Source organism: Anneissia japonica, unplaced genomic scaffold, assembly GCF_011630105.1.
Source record: "Anneissia japonica isolate Jap-2015-1 unplaced genomic scaffold, ASM1163010v1 scaffold287835_len3118868_cov185, whole genome shotgun sequence".
NCBI lineage: Eukaryota > Metazoa > Echinodermata > Crinoidea > Comatulida > Comatulidae > Anneissia > Anneissia japonica.
This window is the reverse complement of record NW_022737223.1, coordinates 272066-292284: the sequence shown is the minus strand read 5'-3', so window position 1 is coordinate 292284 and position 20219 is coordinate 272066. Positions and strand designations below refer to the sequence as shown.

At 35.2% G+C, this 20219-nt stretch overlaps 1 protein-coding gene across 1 annotated transcript in view; it reads left to right on the top strand.

Moving 5' to 3' along the window:
- Nucleotides 1–20219, top strand: part of LOC117117126 — a 118218-nt gene that overhangs the window by 16512 nt on the left and 81487 nt on the right. Inside the window, exons 16-45 of the mRNA XM_033261334.1 lie at nucleotides 376–477; nucleotides 678–779; nucleotides 942–1049; nucleotides 1511–1660; nucleotides 2038–2169; nucleotides 2281–2697; nucleotides 3846–3938; nucleotides 4476–4625; nucleotides 5118–5261; nucleotides 5618–5716; nucleotides 7127–7276; nucleotides 7889–8029; nucleotides 8549–8650; nucleotides 9542–9643; nucleotides 9955–10104; nucleotides 10510–10653; nucleotides 11286–11396; nucleotides 11899–12075; nucleotides 12547–12684; nucleotides 13054–13161; nucleotides 13592–13696; nucleotides 14015–14167; nucleotides 14588–14731; nucleotides 15441–15539; nucleotides 17065–17169; nucleotides 17979–18137; nucleotides 18834–18974; nucleotides 19343–19441; nucleotides 19693–19791; nucleotides 19917–20075. Coding sequence (XP_033117225.1) covers nucleotides 376–477; nucleotides 678–779; nucleotides 942–1049; nucleotides 1511–1660; nucleotides 2038–2169; nucleotides 2281–2697; nucleotides 3846–3938; nucleotides 4476–4625; nucleotides 5118–5261; nucleotides 5618–5716; nucleotides 7127–7276; nucleotides 7889–8029; nucleotides 8549–8650; nucleotides 9542–9643; nucleotides 9955–10104; nucleotides 10510–10653; nucleotides 11286–11396; nucleotides 11899–12075; nucleotides 12547–12684; nucleotides 13054–13161; nucleotides 13592–13696; nucleotides 14015–14167; nucleotides 14588–14731; nucleotides 15441–15539; nucleotides 17065–17169; nucleotides 17979–18137; nucleotides 18834–18974; nucleotides 19343–19441; nucleotides 19693–19791; nucleotides 19917–20075 — 4083 coding nt within the window. The remainder of the gene's footprint in view (nucleotides 1–375; nucleotides 478–677; nucleotides 780–941; nucleotides 1050–1510; nucleotides 1661–2037; nucleotides 2170–2280; nucleotides 2698–3845; nucleotides 3939–4475; nucleotides 4626–5117; nucleotides 5262–5617; nucleotides 5717–7126; nucleotides 7277–7888; nucleotides 8030–8548; nucleotides 8651–9541; nucleotides 9644–9954; nucleotides 10105–10509; nucleotides 10654–11285; nucleotides 11397–11898; nucleotides 12076–12546; nucleotides 12685–13053; nucleotides 13162–13591; nucleotides 13697–14014; nucleotides 14168–14587; nucleotides 14732–15440; nucleotides 15540–17064; nucleotides 17170–17978; nucleotides 18138–18833; nucleotides 18975–19342; nucleotides 19442–19692; nucleotides 19792–19916; nucleotides 20076–20219) is intronic.

Genomic DNA, 20219 nt, shown 5'->3' with positions numbered 1-20219 from the left:
AAGTTGTGGTAGTACCCATTCTCTAATTTAAATATGTCGGTTGCCAAGTGAAATTGTGTGATTTTGTTCTCAGTTCCAGCTAGCTGCAAATTTGGCAAAATTATATGTGATGCTTAAAACAGGCATTTTCTACATACTTTCTGGCCCATAGAAAAACATATTGACCGACCCTGATTGTTAAATATCTATGGGCTTTTAGAAAATCAACAGTCTTTTTTGGCCTGATAAATGTCCACCCCAGAAGTCCACGATTTTAAATTAGTGTACAAGTTTATTATAGCTTATACAATAATATTTTTAATCCATTCATTGATCATGAATATCATGTAAATTTTCATGCTTTTTACTAAACGCTGCCACCTACTTTGTCTTTAGTTCCACCTTGTATACCATCTTGCCAAAATGGTGGTACATGCAGAAATCGCCAATGCATATGTGAGGAAGGTTTCACAGGAATAGATTGCAGTTTAGTTGTCCGTAAGTTTTAACAATAAAATAAAAAAATGGTTGAAAAATTTAGATATTTGTTGAAATGGTATTTGCATTTGTAAAAGCTGTTCTCTTTGCAGGTTTTTCAAAATCATGTTTAATTTAGTTCTTATAACCTTATTGTATAACATAAATATTCACTTTCATTTTAAATGTGATGTGATGTTCTTTTTTATGTAATTTGTTAGCTGGACCATGCATACCTCCCTGTCAGAACAATGGAGTGTGCCAGAATGGCCAATGTGTTTGCCAAGATGGGTATGAGGGGCCATACTGCGAGTTGGAAGTTGGTAAGTTACCGTAAGAGGATGGCTTTCAATCTGTAGGTGTTTACTGTAATAATGATATTCTGAAGTTGGTTTCATACTGTCTAATGTAAAACCTATTGGTGAGCTCATTGGTTTTTCGAATATGCTCATGTTTCATTGAATTTTATGATGATAATTTTTTAGGACAAGTGTTCCAGCCTTGTGTTCCAAATTGTGCCAACGGTGGTACATGTGTGTTTGGAGTTTGTCTCTGTCTTCCTAGCTATGAAGGACCTAGCTGTGAGGAACTAGGTATGTAATCCATGTGTGCGGCCTACCAACTACCTTTGGCTAGAGAACCCCTTGTTTTGAACAGCCAGGCATCGATCGTCTGTAAAATTAACGTAAAAAGTGAGCATAAAGCAATGTAAAGCTGAGCCGTGCATGGAGGTTTTTGAAAGTACACTAGGGGGTGCGGCCTCATTGTTAATTCAAAAATTCACTTTTGACCACTGACTCACTTTTATGCACACCTCTGTTATACTTAACATACATATTTTATATCAGCACCTACTTGTCTGCAAATGTATTTTTATTGTTTAAATTTTTGAAATAAAGATACCAAGATATAAACTTCTACTTACCAGTATATTATGAAGCTTAGAACTTTTAAATTTCTCATTTTGAATTATGTATTTACAGAAGAGACCCACATTATCTACAGTCAATTACACTTCACTATGTACTGTTACAAATTCTGTTTTATTCTCCAGTGGCCGTAGTGGAGTTGCTTATTATGCCAGGCCAAGAATTATTAGCGTCGAATCAAATGGCTTATTGGACATGCTACAGTAACATGACAGAGGAATTACCAGTTTGGCGTGGCCCTACTCAGGAGTACATCAGTCCAAAGGGCAACCTGGGTAAGAAACACACTTGATTTTTAATCATAATCATGTTTGGTGGAGAAAAAGAAAAACACTGCTGTTTATGACAGAGTGGCATCATTTTTATAATTTATTATATGCTGCATAAGTATTTACATGAATTATATTTATATATGCCAAATTTCCAGTACATCATCTAGCATAAACAGAAGGAGAATGAGGATAATTATGTATTTTGTCTGCATTATATACACCTTGCTAGAGTGGATGATTCCATTATTTTTCAAGGTTTTTTCTGCTAAGGGAATCTTGGCATATATTGGTTCATCCTGGTAAGCTTCTTATTATGTTTACTACCAACTCACCTGTTTTGTACTTTTTAATAAAGTAACTCAATTTTTTGCTATTTTTAGAGAATCATGTATATTCGGAACCAATGTCAAATGGAGAGACTCGTCTGGTCATTAATGGAGTCACAGAGTTAGATGAAGGCACCTATAGCTGTAGTGCTGGTGGCTACACAGAGAGTGTGAATGTCATAATGCGTAAGAACTCAAGTTTTTCTATATCTTATATGCATGATAGAACCTAAATTACTAGTGTAATATACAAAACTTAAAATATAGCAAACATTTAATGTTGATTTTTTTTTATAGAAAATAGTTTTACAACCCCACCAACAGTAACTGTTGAACGTTGTGAAATTGTCGGCTCGCAAGAATGTCGCGACCTGTTGTATTTGGATGCGGTGTTTCCAACAAACTTAGTAGAAGACTCTGAAACTGCTGAAACACTTGTAACAAAATTGAGCACGCTCGTAGATTGTCATAGAGCGAAAGACCTGTTGTTTTGCACTGCATTCTACAAGCCTTGTGATCGTAGCGATACATCTCTGCTGTTGTGCCAGTCGTTCTGTCGTGAACTTCTTGATAGCTGTGGCGGAGGGGCAATAGGTGTCCTCCAACGAGAGCAATTTCCCAACACACATGAGTTCCTGAAAGTCTGTGATGGACTTCCGCAACGGGATTGCATTGCCGGTACTAATCCTGGATCAGCTACACCGTTCCCATTCTGTGAGTCCATGGCACTGCATCCTCATCTCTTCCTTTCCATGACTCTGGAACATTCTGCTCAATTTCTCTTTCCTCTTACATTGGATGTTGCCTATCATATCTTGGATGCTACACTGAGTCTAATTTTTACAATCTATCTTTCAAATAATCAATCAATATGTTTTAATGAATAATCTCAACCTTTCAAACATAGCATGGATGCTAATCTAAACCTGATTGTTGATTCATTTTTTTTTCAGATTAACCTATTTAACTAATTATTTACCTATTTAACCTGACTAACCTGATTATATGGTTGATTTTTCACCTTTTCAACCAGATTAAACAGGTTAACCTTAAACCTGTTTCATATGATTACTCATTTTGCCCATTATGACATATACTTTGAAATTATAATTATTCATTAAAAACAAGTTGGTTTCTATGCAACACTACACCGTATCGCTGACAGCTTTCAGTGGTCATTTTGGGGAGCCTTCCCAATTGCATTGGCGACAACAATTGCACTGAAGACACTGTAGCGACAGTGTAGCGAGTCTATTTTGTGAATACTTACCTGGATAAACCAGTAAACACCTAAGTTTCCTTTGGAACTTACCTCTCGTGTATAAAGAAAAATAATGGAATTGCCCTAGCTTGCTTATATATGCCCTGCGTAAATGAACAATATCCTCGGGGAAGGGGCTTCAGTGTGGGGACCTGTTGCCCCTCTTAATGTGTCTTCCCTGACGCCTGTGGTCCCCTTCCATGCTTACTGCCCGCTTGGATGCCCGTGCCCAAGATAGTTCATTCCGTAGGGCTGCTCTGCGCCGTCTCTCGGCGGCATTTCCTGTGCCTGAGGCACAGTTCCTCTCCCTCGTCATGGCGTGCCCCCCCCCCCAGATTCCTAGGGCGGCAAGGACCAGGCTCTGTGAGGATCAGGGGCTCTCTGCCGGGTCCCGGTTATTCCTTTCTGACAAGGTCTGCTGCAGAGGTCGCCCTTCAGCTGGCCGATAGGGCAGCTTGTGAAGCCATGCGTGCTGTCTATGCATCTGGTTATTTGCTGTCCTTCTTCTCTAGTCCTGAGGCCCCTCCTGTTCTCGTGCCAGTATTTTAGGGAAACCAGGCTTAAGTACAGAAAGTATGTAAGATTTATTTCCCTTTTGTAGCGAACTGCCCTCAACCTTGCCGAAATGAAGGAGTGTGTGTCAGAGGTTATTGTGAGTGCGTACCTCCATTCTTTGGACCAACATGTCAGCAACGTAAGTCAGTAACAATTTTCTAACACATTATCATTACATAAGTATTTGATATTGGTGTCTAATGATAGAACAATATGACATAGCTAAGGAATACTTCACAGGAGCATTTTTCTCAGAAAACATGTATGCTCAGCAGCGCACTTGTCTTTGATCGTAACATAATAACTAGTCTGCCTAACCTGGGCAGGCAAGTTAAATGAGTGTTTATTATTTGCCAGTGTAGTTGCTATGTTGACTGCTGATGAGCTTATTGTTTAATGTACATATGATGAACATTCTGCCTTGCAAGACTAAAATTACCAAACTTGATACATTATTTGCTTATTGTAGTGTGACAAAAAACTCTTCACAAAAATCATGTATTCAGATTGAGCAAATCAGGTCATAAGACACCATTTGCTGAGTAAACTTACTAATTAAAGAAATAATTGTAGGTAATTATTATTAGGTAACAGTATTTTCCTTTGATTCTAAAATAGGTTTTCATGTGTTGCTGGCTTGAATCAATGTTGTTATTTATTCTGTGTATTGTGTTAGGTTACACTGTGGACGTGGAGATTCCATCTGGTTTAGTAACTTCAGCAGGAGCTAATTTAACTGTGTTATGCAAAACATCAGTGTATGCTAATGCCCCGTCCCCAGAGTGGACTGATCCAAGAGGATATCCAATCAGAAGAAAGGGTCCAAGTAAGTCATAGGTATTTATATACCTCAGTGAAAACCACATATATTCACATGATAAGTTAGTGTAAAAATCACTTAAAAATATACCCATCCTGTTTTTCCAATTCAAGTCACATCTCTGACTAGATAAATAAGTTTTATATATTGTAATTTACTACATAAAATTGCAAAACTAACTGTAATAACCGAAAGGTCCACTGATTAATCTCAGATAAGAAAGTATAATACATACTCCAAGTATTGAAATACATGCCATCGTGTTGGGATTCAATATTTCGACATTAATTATGTCATCATCAAAGTATTGAAATACATGCCATCGTGTTGGGATTCAATATTTCGACATTAATTATATCATCATCAGGATGATGATGACATAGTATTTCAATACTTGGAGTATGTATTATACTTTCTTAACTGTAATAAAGAGTGTGGAAAGATTATGATTTGTCATTTGCAGTTATGTAAAAAGAACTTCTTTGTATTTTTTTAAAGCTTCCAAATCTAGAATCTACACTGAGGCTGACCCAATAAATGGAGGGACTCGTTTAAACATCATTGGATTGAATCATGTGGATGAGGGCCAATACACTTGCACGGTCGGCAGTGTTGTCAAGTATTATAATCTGTTACTAGTCTGTAAGTATCACTCCATTAAATTTTCTTTCAAATGTTTGTAAACCTTTAAGACAATAGCAATAATGATAATAATATGATATCATATTTTATTTTTTTAAACGAATTAATTAGATAGTGAATGTTCATGAGTGCAGGGAAGAGAGGATTTTTAATTGCATATTGTTGAGTTTTAAACTGTAAGGCCATTTTAGAGATTTGATGCGTAAATTTTGGTCCATGTGTGAGTTTTCAGACTATCGAGTTTGTAAACTTAGATGGTAATTGTAATCTTAACAGAACATAGGCTCCTTGCTTTTTCTGCAAAAGCAATTTTATATATAATTTATGTTATTTATATTCATGTGTACATATTGCAGTTCAATCTTGCTTCCCACCTTGTCAAAATGGTGGCATTTGTGAGGCAGGGACCTGCAGGTGCCCCTTTGGATACAGTGGGCCATCCTGTCGTGACCTCCGTAAGAACTCCCTTCACCACTGCATGGTGCTTGTGAATGCCTGCTTATACCTTTTGCAAGAATTTGTCTCGTCCATTATATGTTTAATTATCAAAAAATTCTGAAATGTTCCATAAACATAGATAATGACGATGATGATTATCCTTCCTCACTTTTCTATAGGTAAATCTATTTTCTCTCTCCTCCCTTTGCCTGTGATGTAATGCACCAATTTGCATCATTGCTTGTCTCTTCATAATATTTGTCTCTATTATATGTTTATATTGCTAAGATTCTAGAATATTCATAAATTCTCAGATTCATAGAAATTGATTATTATGATTCTTTGCTAGATTTTTTCCAAAAAAGAATGACAGATATTTTACTATTTTTTATTGTATTCTAGTTAACACCATTTCCTGTGGATTATTAAGCATGATGGTACCTCTATAAAAATATAATATTTTTGTTCTGCTTCATGAATACTTACTTCAGATGAACCGATATATTCCAAGATTTGCTTTATGGAACTTACCTGATAAATAATGGAATTGCCCTCCACAAATGATTGTAATAGATATTTTCCACATAATCATCCTCATTCTCTTTTCACTTATGTGAGATGATGGTTATGACTGCTCTAATACCTGTCAATTTTTAATAATTATGTATAAAGGATTGAAAAAAAATCATCGGGTTTCATAATGTTTATCAAAGAAAATATTTTAATATAAGTACTGTATTAAGAATTTAACTTTATACTCTCCATTTCTGTGGAGTATGAAAAGATGCACTTATCTTGCATTTGTATATTTCACTTCTCCAATATGTTCTTTATGAGATGTTAATGTTTTGTATTGAAAAATATTATAGTCTTTGTATTGCTTAATGTTTATCTATTCATAAAGCCTGACATTTTCCTTTTCTTTTTGAATGATTCTTTTTAATTATTGTAAATAATTTTAGGTGTAAAGCATCTTGTTGTTATTTCTGTATTATATTGTATAATAATTTTAATCAAGTATTTTTATGTTTATTTTTTAATGAAATTATTTATTATCTCAGAATACAAACTTTACATTTAATTTTGTATGTATGAAGATTTCTTTCAAACCATTGTACAAAAACCTGCTTTCGCATTCTTTGTGTGTATTGTCTTGAATACTGTTTATTTTTTTTTGCTGATTCCACCCATTAGATTACACTTCCTCTATGTATTAAATCATGTTCCTAACTGGCTTTTGAAGGATATTTCTCGAACAATAATATGGATAGTGCAATATATACTGAACTACCCTTGATAAATAGTATTAACAATAAAATTAATTATGAACCTTTTCACGTGCTTGTCTTGTATTTGAGTGTGACTATCCTATAGTTTACCACTAATACATCATAACTAATAATATTGACTCACTTTGCCTTCCATAGTTAACCCAATAACTGTCAACAGCAACTCTGTCATCGGTGACCCATTCGCAGGAGGAGATTTGGCAGTCACCTGCGAGGTGTCCAACCCAGGTTCAACACCGCCATATTGGCTGGATAACACAAACCGTCGTGTACCAGAACTTCGACAAGGTAATTATTAAGTAATAATTTCTTATCAATAATATTTAAATGACAAATACCTGTGATTTGCCCATATTTTTGTGTAATTTGACACTAAAATAATAATAATAATAATAAATAATAACAATAATAATAATAATAAATAATAACAATAATAATAATAATAATAATAATAATAATAATAATAATAATAATAATGATGATGGTTGACTTGCATAGCACATATTTTAGAGACCTCCATGCACTTAGCATTATTACCCCCGGTCATTGGATCAAGCACACTCAGCTCCCTGGGGAGAAATCCATAATGTTGTAGCTGTAATCAGCGCATTTTGTGTGTGAACCTAATAGGTAGCCACTTGTACTCGTGGGTGGAGAGAGACAACTGTAGATAAAGTACCTTGCCTAAGGACACTAGCCAAATACACAGTGTGGGATTGAACCTCTGACCTCTACAGAAGCAGAACCACAAACACTGCCAAACCGCTAATACCACTATTATGACCACATGTGGGCAAATGACATAAATTTTTCACATAAAATCTGATAGTGAGGACAGATCATTAGATTTATATATTATTATTATTAGTTTATATTCATTGATTGTATTTTTTTTGATAGGACCAAGCAACCGATTGTACTCTCAGGTAGTTGATGGTTACACGACAAAGCTACACATCAAAGACATCCAGCTGTCTGATGCCGGAATTTACACCTGCGTAGCTGGAAGATTTCGACAGTTGTTCAATATGACCGTCAGAGGTGAGTCAAATTTTGTTTTGGTTATCTAATTTTTTTTTTATATATAAATTCTTAATTTTACAACACACCAAGGATAACCCAAGTCTGAAGAATTTTTTCCAGTGGGTCCACCTTTTGGTATTTTACTAAGCAGTACATTGTGTGACATTTCCAAAATTGATACAAAAGAGTGACTGCATTTTTTAACAATCGCATACCCATGGCCGTTTCTTGAACTCTTACCAAAATATGCTAAGGTTTCCTCTGTAGAATACCCCTTGAAAATAAATAGCACTGTGTAGGGTGTTATATACTCCACTCCAGGGTGGAAGATTCTATTATTCTCAAGGGTATTGTATGGCAGATAACTGTTTATCCCAGGTATGTGTTTCACTCAGTCATGAAGTTTAATCAAACAAAATTTAGTTTTTATATGTACTGTTTAATATTTGTAGTCGTCATCAGAACTTTGTTTTTTATTTATATTTCTCACCCACACACTACCAACTATACAATTTATTTGTATTCAATTTTTTCTAGCCCCTATCGTCCAGTGTATTCCATCATGTCTTAATGGAGGTAATTGTGTTAATGGTCAGTGCGTCTGTCTCCAAGGCTTCACTGGAAACTTTTGCCAGCAAGGTAAGCATTCGTTCAATTATGGTATTTTAAATTTGCCAGTACCCAACTTCGAACAACGTCGAAAAGGGAAATGAGGACGTTTGTTAGGGAGACGGTTCGCACGTGGCGCCTTGGGTCGGACTGTTCCATTTTTTTTCGAAGGGGTGTTCCGTTTTAGGAACAATGGCAATTAGTCGGTTATCCAGGTAAGTATCTCACTCATAGACTACCAACATCACGAATGATTTGTGTAATTTGCCAGTTGATGTTGGCATCTAAAATTACATAAGTTTTCTCCATGAGGGCTGGCTTCCTTTTGTTATGGATAAAATATTGGTGATAAGAATAATGATGAATGCTAGTATTTATCACTGTTGATTGCATTTTAGAATTAGGTTATCTGATTGACTATGTTTTAGATTTTGTTGATAGTTTTCGCAGCCATCACAACAGCTTCATTCAGTGATCATAAGACTAGTTGGAATAACTCAGTTCTCTAAATCAAACTGAAAAAGTTTATTTTATTTTTATAGTCATGATAATTAAAATACAGTTCTTACTCTAATAAAAGACCCCTCCAATTAAAGACCACTTTTCTAAGGCCCCCGATGAACACAAATCTTTTATCTTCATAAGCTCTTAAAGATTATGAAAATGTTGGTCGCTAAAGTGGCCTTTAAATTGAGGGGATCTGTATAAGTTAAATTTAACTTCCATTTTTGTTAAACCAGTTACATAAGGGTTATAATTACCTCTCTATGTTTCAAACTCTCTCAGCAATCTTTCTCGAGTGAATGACGATGCTGTATGTAATATTGTATGTGATAGTATAAAGGTAATGGTAATACTCAACAGTTAACAAATGAGATGATTTCTTATGATCATAAATTGAATTATTCTGATTTTTTTTAGTACTGGCCCGTCAGTGCATACCATCATGTTTGAATGGAGGCAACTGTATTCAAGGACAATGCAGATGTCTACCTGGTTACACTGGTAGCTATTGCCAGCAACGTTAGTATCATATGTTATATTCATTTGCATACCGACATTAACCACTTAACCTCATGTGTTGCATTCATTTGCATAGTGACAACATCTACCTGGTTGCACAGGTGGCTATAGCCAGAAAGATTAGTATTGTATGTTATAATCATTTTCATACTGACAGTAGCCACCTGGTTACACTTGTGGCTATTGCCAGCAAAGTTAGTCTCATTTGTTACATTAATTTGCATACTGAAATTAGCCAGACACAGATACGCAAATTACAGATTGGTATTACCACCAAAGTCTCATATGTTATATTAATATTTTTTTCCCAGCTAATCCAGTTAATGTCCCTACTAATATCATCTCTGAAGGAAGTCCTCTTGGTGGAGATGTTACCATCAACTGCGAACTGTCTCGTGCTGGACCAGCACCACCGATATGGATTGACAGCCAGAACAACAGGGTCGCATCAAAATCACTGAGTAAGTACTGCATTTGAGTTTGTGCTATAGGCTGCCAACCCACTTACTTACTCCATTGAGAAGTATAGTGTGTTTGAAGGCAAATGCATGGATTTTTATTGTGACAACATTATTGGAAACAGAGCTAAGTTATATGTTATATGACTTAATGATTGGGGTAATAATTAATGTGAAGTGCGTGGTAGCTTTGACATTATGCGCTTGTAAAAACTGCATTTAATAATTATGTTATAACTGTTTATTAATATAGATATTGTTGACTATTTCATGAATACTTATTTGATTTATGTGATTATGAAGATATAAGAAAGTATTAAATAATCCATAATTTCTATTTACTAAAGAAATTTACCTAAAATATATCTTGCATTCATTTGCATATTTTCAATTTTTTCTTAAATACAGGCAACTCTCACATTTACATAGAAGTCCTCAGTGATAGAGCCACAAAGTTGGTGATAAAGAACATGCAAGCAAGAGATGCTGGCCTGTACACCTGTATATCAGGAACATTTAGACAGGTGTTCAACCTAACAATAGAATCCGGAGGTAAGATACTTTATTTAGGGCAGAAACAATGCGCAATCATGTACATTCGGCAGTCAACTAAATCCTATTCTTCACCATTGGGGCTGACTATATTAACATTTGGTGTTAGAGACATCTTTTAATGATATTTTTTATTGTCAGAAATTAGGTATCGCACTTAAAAACTACCAACATCGTATTTGATTTGTGTACTCTCTTTTGTCAGGTATGCTAAGCAAGATAATGAAATTTATTGCTATTATTATTATGTTTTTTTCCTTTCTATATATTGTATTGTGTTTACATTCTGTCAAATAATGATATAAATACTAGTACCGTAGTGCAATAATACTAGCAGGCCTATTCATACTCGATCATTTATACCATTTTCATAAATACATTTAGTTGCTATTGATATGATGTTGGCATCTATTTCGTGAATACTCACCTGGATAAACTGAATAATTGCCTTTGTTGCTGAAACAGAACACCAATTTGAATAAAATATATTAGTCCATGCCAGGGCACCTCGTACAGCCTGTTTCCCTGACAATTAATTTGCAAATTAGAGCATAGCAAAACAGAAGTTTCTAGTGCTTCAAATAATCTAATCATCTTGATTATGATTTCTCTTATCCTCCTCTGTTTTTCAGGACCATTACGTTCCTGCTTTCCCAATTGTCGAAATGGAGGCATCTGCCGGGATGGTGTCTGCCTTTGCCCAGCTCAGTTCACTGGAAGCTACTGTCAAACACCAACTTCACGTAAGAATTTTGATTTATTTTTAATTTGTGAAGTGAATATTTTACTCTAGTTTTACTGGACTAAAATAATGTAAAGGAATACTAGAGATATATGATATTGAAGCGGTTCTGTAAGTGGTCTGCTTGTACCAGGTGGTAGTACCTTAGTCCGCCACTTACTCACAACTCTTCATCAAGTTCCTCCCTGGAGCACAGTGATGCTGCAGTTTAAATGTGGTGCTCCATTAGTAGACCTGTATATTCACCAGTTCCAGCAACAAGCAGTTTTTGTATCAATATGGCAGCAGTTCCGTTAACCTAGCTGTTGGCTTTAATTTTGAACTTAGCAGAAGTGTTGACAAACATGCAAGAATTGCAATCATCTCAGCTTTTGTTGTGCCATCGAACTACAGGATGACTTGCCAAAGGGACACTGCATGGCGCTAGCCTGTGCGAGCATCATCAGCACAGATAACAGTTGTTGGGATGAGTCAGTAAGATTTTAGAAATGTTTATTTTTCAGCATCTTCAACTTTTTCCATCTTGATATCCGCAAGTGGTAACAATGTCCGTCCATATGCGGGCTCATCTGTGTCGTTCGTCTGTGAAATGCGAGATGTTGATGTAGCATCCCTACTGTCGCTACAGGCACCCACCTGGTATGATAAGCAAGAAAGAGTTATTGGTCCCAAAGAATCAGGTAACCTTTGTCACATACAGTAGCTACCATTTTTTGGTTCGTATTTACAACAGGGACCTTTTTATTTGATTTCATATGTGTGCGTGCGTATGTGTATGTTGACATTTTTAAACTGACAAACATGACTTTCAAAATATCAGTTAGTTATGAATTTTTTTACCCGAGCTAAACTGGATATGACGTCGTCTGTGGAGTGCGCAATCGCTTCGTATTCTGTTCTTGAACTGCAATTTAATTAGAAATTTACTGCAGCGAGTTCTCTGGCCTCTGATTGGTCAAAATATGCATAGAGGGCCATTTATTGTCCTATTAAAGTGCTTATGTTTGACAGCAAAGGTTGTCTTTAGCCTCTATCAAGAGAAGAAAAAAAATCAAGAGAAATTGCATTAGCCTCTATCAGAAAAAAGAAATCAAGAGAAATTGCATCAATTTATGTTCAGGTTAAGTTATCATAAAGGATTGTTTTAACAGATGCTACCCGAGTATATGTTGAGGAGATGTCACGCACAGCATCTCGCTTGGTGTTTAGTTACCTCACAATTCCAGACGAAGGACAGTACAAGTGTGTCATTGGTCCACAAACAGCTATTGTCAACGTAACAGTTGAAAGTAAGTCATTCACTTTTTTCCCTAACTCTCGGGTCCCAAATCTTGCATGAGGTGGGGGAGTCTCAGAAATCAAGACAGCCTTCTGCACTCCCACAAGAAAACAAACTAATCCATCTTTTGCAAATTGATTATATTTACATTTTTTTCCCTGTTTATTGTTGTTTGCCTCATGGAAGGGGGGTATTACCATGTACAAGTGGCTTCTTCCACCATTGGGACCCTGCTAACTGGTAATCATTAAACATGATTTCTATTCTTAACAATGTTGTTGTCTAATTTTACTTCAAAAAGGTATTTTTCTATAGTATTTGAGATGAAATTTGACTTTTTTTTAAAACGTATATTGTCTATATATATTTTTCTTTGTAGTTGATCCTAACAACTTCTGTATCCCGGACTGTATGCATGGTGGTCGGTGCATAGGAGGCTCATGTGAATGCCCACCAGAGTACGGAGGCTCGATCTGCCAATTCGAAGGTACCAGTTCCAGTGGCATTAATTATAAGTACACACTGTACACATGCACAAAGGCGTAGTATTTAGCCTTGTGTTAGATAGACGGTCTGGCAATATGGCAGTAACAGTGTGTCATTATGCTTACCAACACCAATTCATTACCAACCTTATGCAGAAAGCACTGTTTTGGGAATATTGCATTAATGTTACTATGTTTGAGACAGAATGCTGTGTTACTGCAATATTGCAGTTGCAGTGGGTTCTTACCTTTTTTATCAGGATAATTTATGCAAAATTGCAGTAATGCCGTTTAGTAATTGCCACATGACTGTTTTTACAGGCACTTGGTTACATTCATACCATCTGCTCATGCAACTTCCACTGCTAATCCTGCTTTACATTCCAATATTAATTTATTTATAATGAATAATTAAACATTTTTATTTCTTAGTGAAAACCGACTGTTCATTGCCTTGTATGAACGGTGGATTCTGTAGCACAGGCAAGTCCTGTCGATGTCCCCGTGACTACTTTGGACCCCAGTGTAATTTCAAATGTAAGAAGACAATTTATAATTACTTGTTATATTAAATCTTATCATAATTGTTAAAATTAGCATTGAAAATAGCATCATCATACTCCTCATTATCATCACCATTTTGGATCATATTTTTAATTGATGTGATTGTTGTATGTTTTTTGATAAATATATAATTATCAGTAAAATTCATCATCATTAATATCATCATCAATAACATTATCAAAGATGGACCCAACTTATAACATTATTTTCTATAGACTGTAATTGGCTATATCATTATCATTAAAATTGTATTAGTTAATAAGTATATCCTTGAATGTCATACATTTACAGCTGTACGTGGTAGGATGATCAATATTATTCCACAATACATCACCGCACCAGACCTAGGTGCCGACATCAGTCTTGTGTGTGAGGTGAAACATTTTACCACAACCCCAAAATGGTTCACACCTGATGACACACTGATTCAACCTAGAGTAGCAGGTAAGAATGATGATGAAAAAAGTGGTTTTGTTTGGTAAATGGGTTTTCTCCGCCTGTATATAAAAGCGGTGTGGTGTGATTGTCATTTTGGTGTCATTACCCACAACCTTTGTTCTGTAAAGTGGTATTTTGTTTCAGGACTGCAGCTTTCTTTACACCATCTTTTCTGTGATTACTACCTTTAATTTGTCCATATATGGGTGTCCTGATATATCACTCCTGTGTACTGTATTATAATTTTTTATTTGGATTATGATTTTTGATTGTTGTTTTATAAACTTTATGCAAATATGAGAATTATTTACTATTGAGATAAATAATATCAATAGCAGGAATACAATACATAATCATCATTTGTGCATTTGTTTATAGATTTTATTGGGTAATGCTTTAAATTTAATTGTCTTTAATGTTATTCAGGTGACCTCGAAAGTGATGTGTATATAGTGAACATGACACCCACTAGAGTTCAACTTTATATTCAAAACATTCAGCCAGGAGACACGGGATCATACACTTGCCGAGTGAATTCTTACGACAACCAGTTCATCATTCAACTTAGAGGTACTTTACATGTAGTTACTTACAGTTATTTGTATAAGGCTCCTTATGTTTTATAGATATATGCTTAGTACACCTGTAGGAGGAGTGAGAGGATGTAGGATTGATTTATGGGGTTTGGCAGGAGGTTGTGTGAATTTAAGTATGGCTTGCTGAGTGCATGAATGTAGGCATGACTTGATCTGCTAGAGGGAGTATGTGAATGCTGGAGTGGCTCATGGTAGGTGGTTGGCTTTTGAGTTAAATTGCAGGGGTGACTTGCAGGGAATGTCGAGAGTGAATGAACGTAGAAGTGATAATCAGGGCTGTTCTGACTTACATTGACTTACGGAGCTAGTTGTTGGGGTGGGAGTAGTGAGTGAATTTAGGAGTAAATTCAGGAGGCTGGTGGAGGAGTCAGTGAGCGTAGAAGTGACTTATGGCAGCCGATAGGGGGGAAGTGAGTTGAGAAGTTACTATAGAGGACTGGTACAGCAATGATTAAACTGGCGAATGATTAAATGTAGAAGATGTTAGTTTTAGGCTAGGCTAGTTAGAGAGGAGGAAGAATGGGTGCTTAGATTCAGAGGGACTTGGGATTTGCAGTGTGAACGCATGAAAACAGCATTTTTCATTGGCCCACTGAAATATTATTGTGTTCAATCAATTTTAGTAGTAGAAGTAATTTATTTGAATGTCTGTTCATCTTTTTTTCTCCTTCAACTCATCCAAGACTCATCTTGTTCCAAGCCTTGCCTCAATGGAGGAGTATGTGTTAGTGGAAGGTGCCAGTGTGTTGGCCCTTTCACAGGTCTACAGTGTCACATCAGAGGTAAGAGACCTTCCCCACCTGTAATATGTAAATATGTTGCTTAATTATTATTCACAACACATGTTATTTTTGGATATATAAATATTCGCATATTATCCAAAAATGTACTTACTGTATATATGTTATTAAACATATTTGTCAAGATTATATAGTATATATTGTATATTTTATTTATAATAGTATATGTTGTATAGTATATAATATGTATTATTTAGATTTTGTTGTGTTATGTATACGAGTATACTGCACTTTATAGCAATTTCTAACCCTATATTTAATAGATTATATTTTCTTTGGCATAACATATTATATTATTAAAATTTGTAGTACGAATGCAGTATTACATCTAATAAAATGATTGATCCTAATGAACGACATGTTTTGATGTGTCACACGTCATCATCAGGCAAGTGCTTATGCTATTACCAGTTTATATGCACTACCAGTCTGTTTGTATGCATCTGAAGGGTAGTACATAAACTACTGTAGTAGTAGCATAAGCAATGTTGCCTGATAATGACATGTGTCATTTATTAGTATCATTCATTATAATGTATGTATTTTTATTTTAATGTTGTATGATTTTCTTATATCATAAGATTTTATAATTTTAATTATTATAGGTTTGTTTATACACTGTATTGATTGATATTTATTTTTATGTGTTTCATTGTTGCTAAAGTGTTTTAATGTACAAAACCTTGCATAGCATAAGAGTGATAATGCTCAGTAGTAGTAATTCTCATTTGGGAAGAAGAACAATAATTTATAAAAATATATAAATCTTTAAAAAAAGTAATAAAATGTAAACACTAAAATACATTTTATTTTTATTCATAAAATGCTAATCCTATTTAAAAGGCAGTGACTTGGCACATACAAGGTTTTGAACTTGGAGTTGTTTTTATTTTGTTTTTACACATAACTCAAATGATAACAACAAAGAAAAATATAAACAGAAGTCATATGCATACAATATTGAACAATTATTAGTAATATAAATGTGAAAATGATAATGATAATATGTATTAGATGTATTGATATCCAAATTTTGAATTAAAAATAAATAAATGTCTATTCATGAATAGTTAACTGGATAAACTGACTAATTGCCAGTTGATTCATCCAGGTAAGAATCTCACCCATAGAATACCAACATCACAATTGATTGGTGAAATTAGAGCCAATAAAACAGAAATGAACACTCTGGCCTATCACAGGTCAGCTCTGGTTTTGGACTTTACCTTGTACCTAAATATTAAAACTACAAGACATTATAATTATTAATGTTAGTTTAAATTTGATTTCCCACCTGAGTTGATTTTGTTGCAGTTTGCTATGCTAACTCTCACTTTTAAAGCTCTGGCCACACTAGCAACTTTTATGTCACAAAAATATGTGGTATATGGGCATGATGATGTCACATCACTCCATAGGTATTTGTCACATAAATGCTGACAGTGTGGACATGAGCTTAATGCTTTTTGCTGTTGTGCTGTATGTTATGTTGTCACTTGTGTTGTAGTTGTAGCTAGTGAGTGTCCTGCTCCCTGTCTCAATGGAGGGCGCTGTGTCAATGGTCTATGCCAGTGTTTAACAGATTTCAGTGGTGAACGTTGTCATCTTAGAGGTAAAAATATTACAAAGCAAGGTCAAATGTAATGTAAAGGTCATATTTTTCATTTTAAGAATGTTAATGATTGTTTGACTAAATATATAGGCTTGGTATGTATGATTCTAATGAAAATTGTATTCTAGTTTTAATTTATAATGAATATATATTCTTTGTATTTCTTTGTTACCATATGTATTCTTAGGATTAATTTTTATGACAGAAAATTAAAGGTAAAATATACTGGACAATAAACTATCAATAAAAAATAATACGTGATAATTAGTTTCACCATTTATTAAACATAATTTCATCCGAATGATATGTTCATTATCATCAACATCAGCATTATTTCCTTAATCGTCAAAAGCCATTGCAACCCATGAAAGTTCTCAAATGTCTTCAGTTAATGAGATTGCAACATAGTGAATCTTATACTAGTTCTTTACCAACAAAAACAAAATGAATATTAATTTACAACTCGTTCTATTATTTACATAAGTTTTTGTAAAATTATAATGTTGTTGGATATTTAAGGCCGACTCAGACAGCGTGTACAACACAGTCCGATGCAATTCTTTATCATGGACAGTCTAAGCCACCTAGAGAAATATTAAACATGTTTAATATTCTACGATGTGACAGCCACCAACACAAAGCATTGCGTCTGCGTTTAACTCACACAGATCTGAAGTGACAACAAATCACATCGGGCTGCATCGTACAATGCTGTCTGACATTTACGTTTGTTCATTTTGCAAGCAAACTGTGAACCTTGTTGTAGCTATATGCTAAAATTACCCTTTGATACGCATTCTCTTACCCAGTTGCAGCTGGCTACATAGTCAGTGTTAATCCCAATACTCTGGATGTACCGCAACTTGGCACCCGTCTTAACATCCTCTGTGAAGCCAATGGCAACAGCCAACGTTTGACGCAACCACTTTGGCAAGGACCGCAGGGAGACATCATTCTACCACAGAGAAGTAAGATTTCTTATTCAATGACATGTTCTAGTAATAATAATAACAATAATGATATAGGGATTTATACCGCGCATTTTACCTAGTGATGCAAGATAGGCCTACTACTACTTCTAGAGATGCAAAGTGTAGTAGTAGTTTTTAGTGTTTAATGACTATGTTGCAAAGGCTAATTTTAAGGATGAATCTACAAAAAGAAAAATATCTGTTAAAAGAAGCTTTGTAGTCAGTTGTTGTTGTTGATAGTGATATGATTTGTCATGGATCAAATCTTGTAATATTTCAATTAAAGTTGTCTATTTTGTGAATATTTACCTGGATGAATCGATGTAAGCCAGATTCCTAATGGGTCTTCCCAGCGAAAAATAATTGAATTGTATAACCCAGGTCAGGCACAGATCCAGAGAAGTCCGGAAGGCGGCCAAAAGTGGGCCGATCGAGATAACAGTACCCTAGGGGTTCGGAGGACACGCCCCCGCGAAATTTCTGTGTTCTAGACGCCAAAAAATAACCCCTGAGGCCTTTTGGGTGATACATGTTTTCTTTTTTCTTTTTTTTTTTGACTTTTCAAAAGGGCTTCCTCTAAATCCGCCCCTGCAGGTGAATTTACTTATCTGAAGTATTAGTAATAGCTCACAAAGACTTTCAATTAGTTAGTGCAATTACAGAAATTTGAGTAATTTTGGTTATATATTCTAGGTATTAATGACCGTGTGTACACCCAGGCAATATCCTCAACAGGAACGAACCTAGTCATTAATAATGTACAAGCATCAGATATGGGAAGCTACACCTGTATTGTTGGTACACTGACAAACGTCTACCCTGTCCTTGTCGAAGGTAAGTTATAAAAAACATTTCATTAGCCATATTTATGCAGACGTGGGAAAAAATTCTACTCTAAATTAACTACTGCTTACCTGGTTATGAAGTATTTATAGTATTAAAAGAAATACAACATAGTTTAATTTCGAGCAACTATTGAATTATACTTCCCTCAGTGTTTCATTTGAAACTACCTTCCTCCACCTCATAGTTAGCATGAATTATCCATCATTCAGAAAGCAGAATTTACTATGTTTCATCATATCAAACAATGTTGTGTTTGTGGTATATTGTGGATTATAGTTGTGATGATATTGTTACAACTTATGCCAGTATTTTGTGGTGTATGCTCACTTATTAATTTCTTTTATTTACATCATCAGATCCTGGATGTCCACTTGGATGTGACAATAGTGGACAGTGCCAGTATGGGCGTTGCATCTGCCCAAGTGAATACGCAGGAACACGATGCCAGTTCAGAGGTAAGTTTCAAACGTTCCACGTCTTTGTAGGCAGCTGTAGCCATCTTGATGTCAAACTGTGGTCAATTAAATTCCTTAGTTATTAAAAGGAGATACACACATGGATGTAGACCTGGATAAACTAGCTATTGTCATTATTTCTTAGTGAACACCCCTACAAAGAAAGTAGAACCATCCATCCCAGGGAAGTACATGGCCACACAAATATGTTAGGCCTTGTTTCTCGTAATTAATTATTTTTTTCTCCACAGTTACCGAATGCCGCCTTCCATGCAATAATGGTGGCATCTGTCGCAGTGGTCTGTGTATTTGTCCTCCAGGATTTACCGGTGAAATTTGCGAAACACGTCGTAAGTAAATAGTTTAATGTCAGATCATCTTAGAAAACTTTAGAATATTTAGTAATACGTTTCTTGAAGATTTTTGCCTGAGAAACTGATCTTACTTGATGGCTTTCAATGATTTATTTTTATAGTAAGTGATGAATATATCTTTACCATCGAGCCAAACATCAAAACCACACCCTACCCTGGTGCAGACCTCGAATTCTCATGTGAGGTTATAGGTGATGGACGATATGCCCAACCTTACTGGACATACCAGAATGGACAACGTGTTGGCCCATATGGAATAGGTATGAGGTTTTCATTTTCACCTATTTCGTGTCTATTACTGAGATACCAATTATGAAAAGGCTCAATGAAAAAGACCAATACATAAATTTTTACATAAGGAATATGATGTACCATTTTGAAAATTCCTGTATAGAATTGGTATT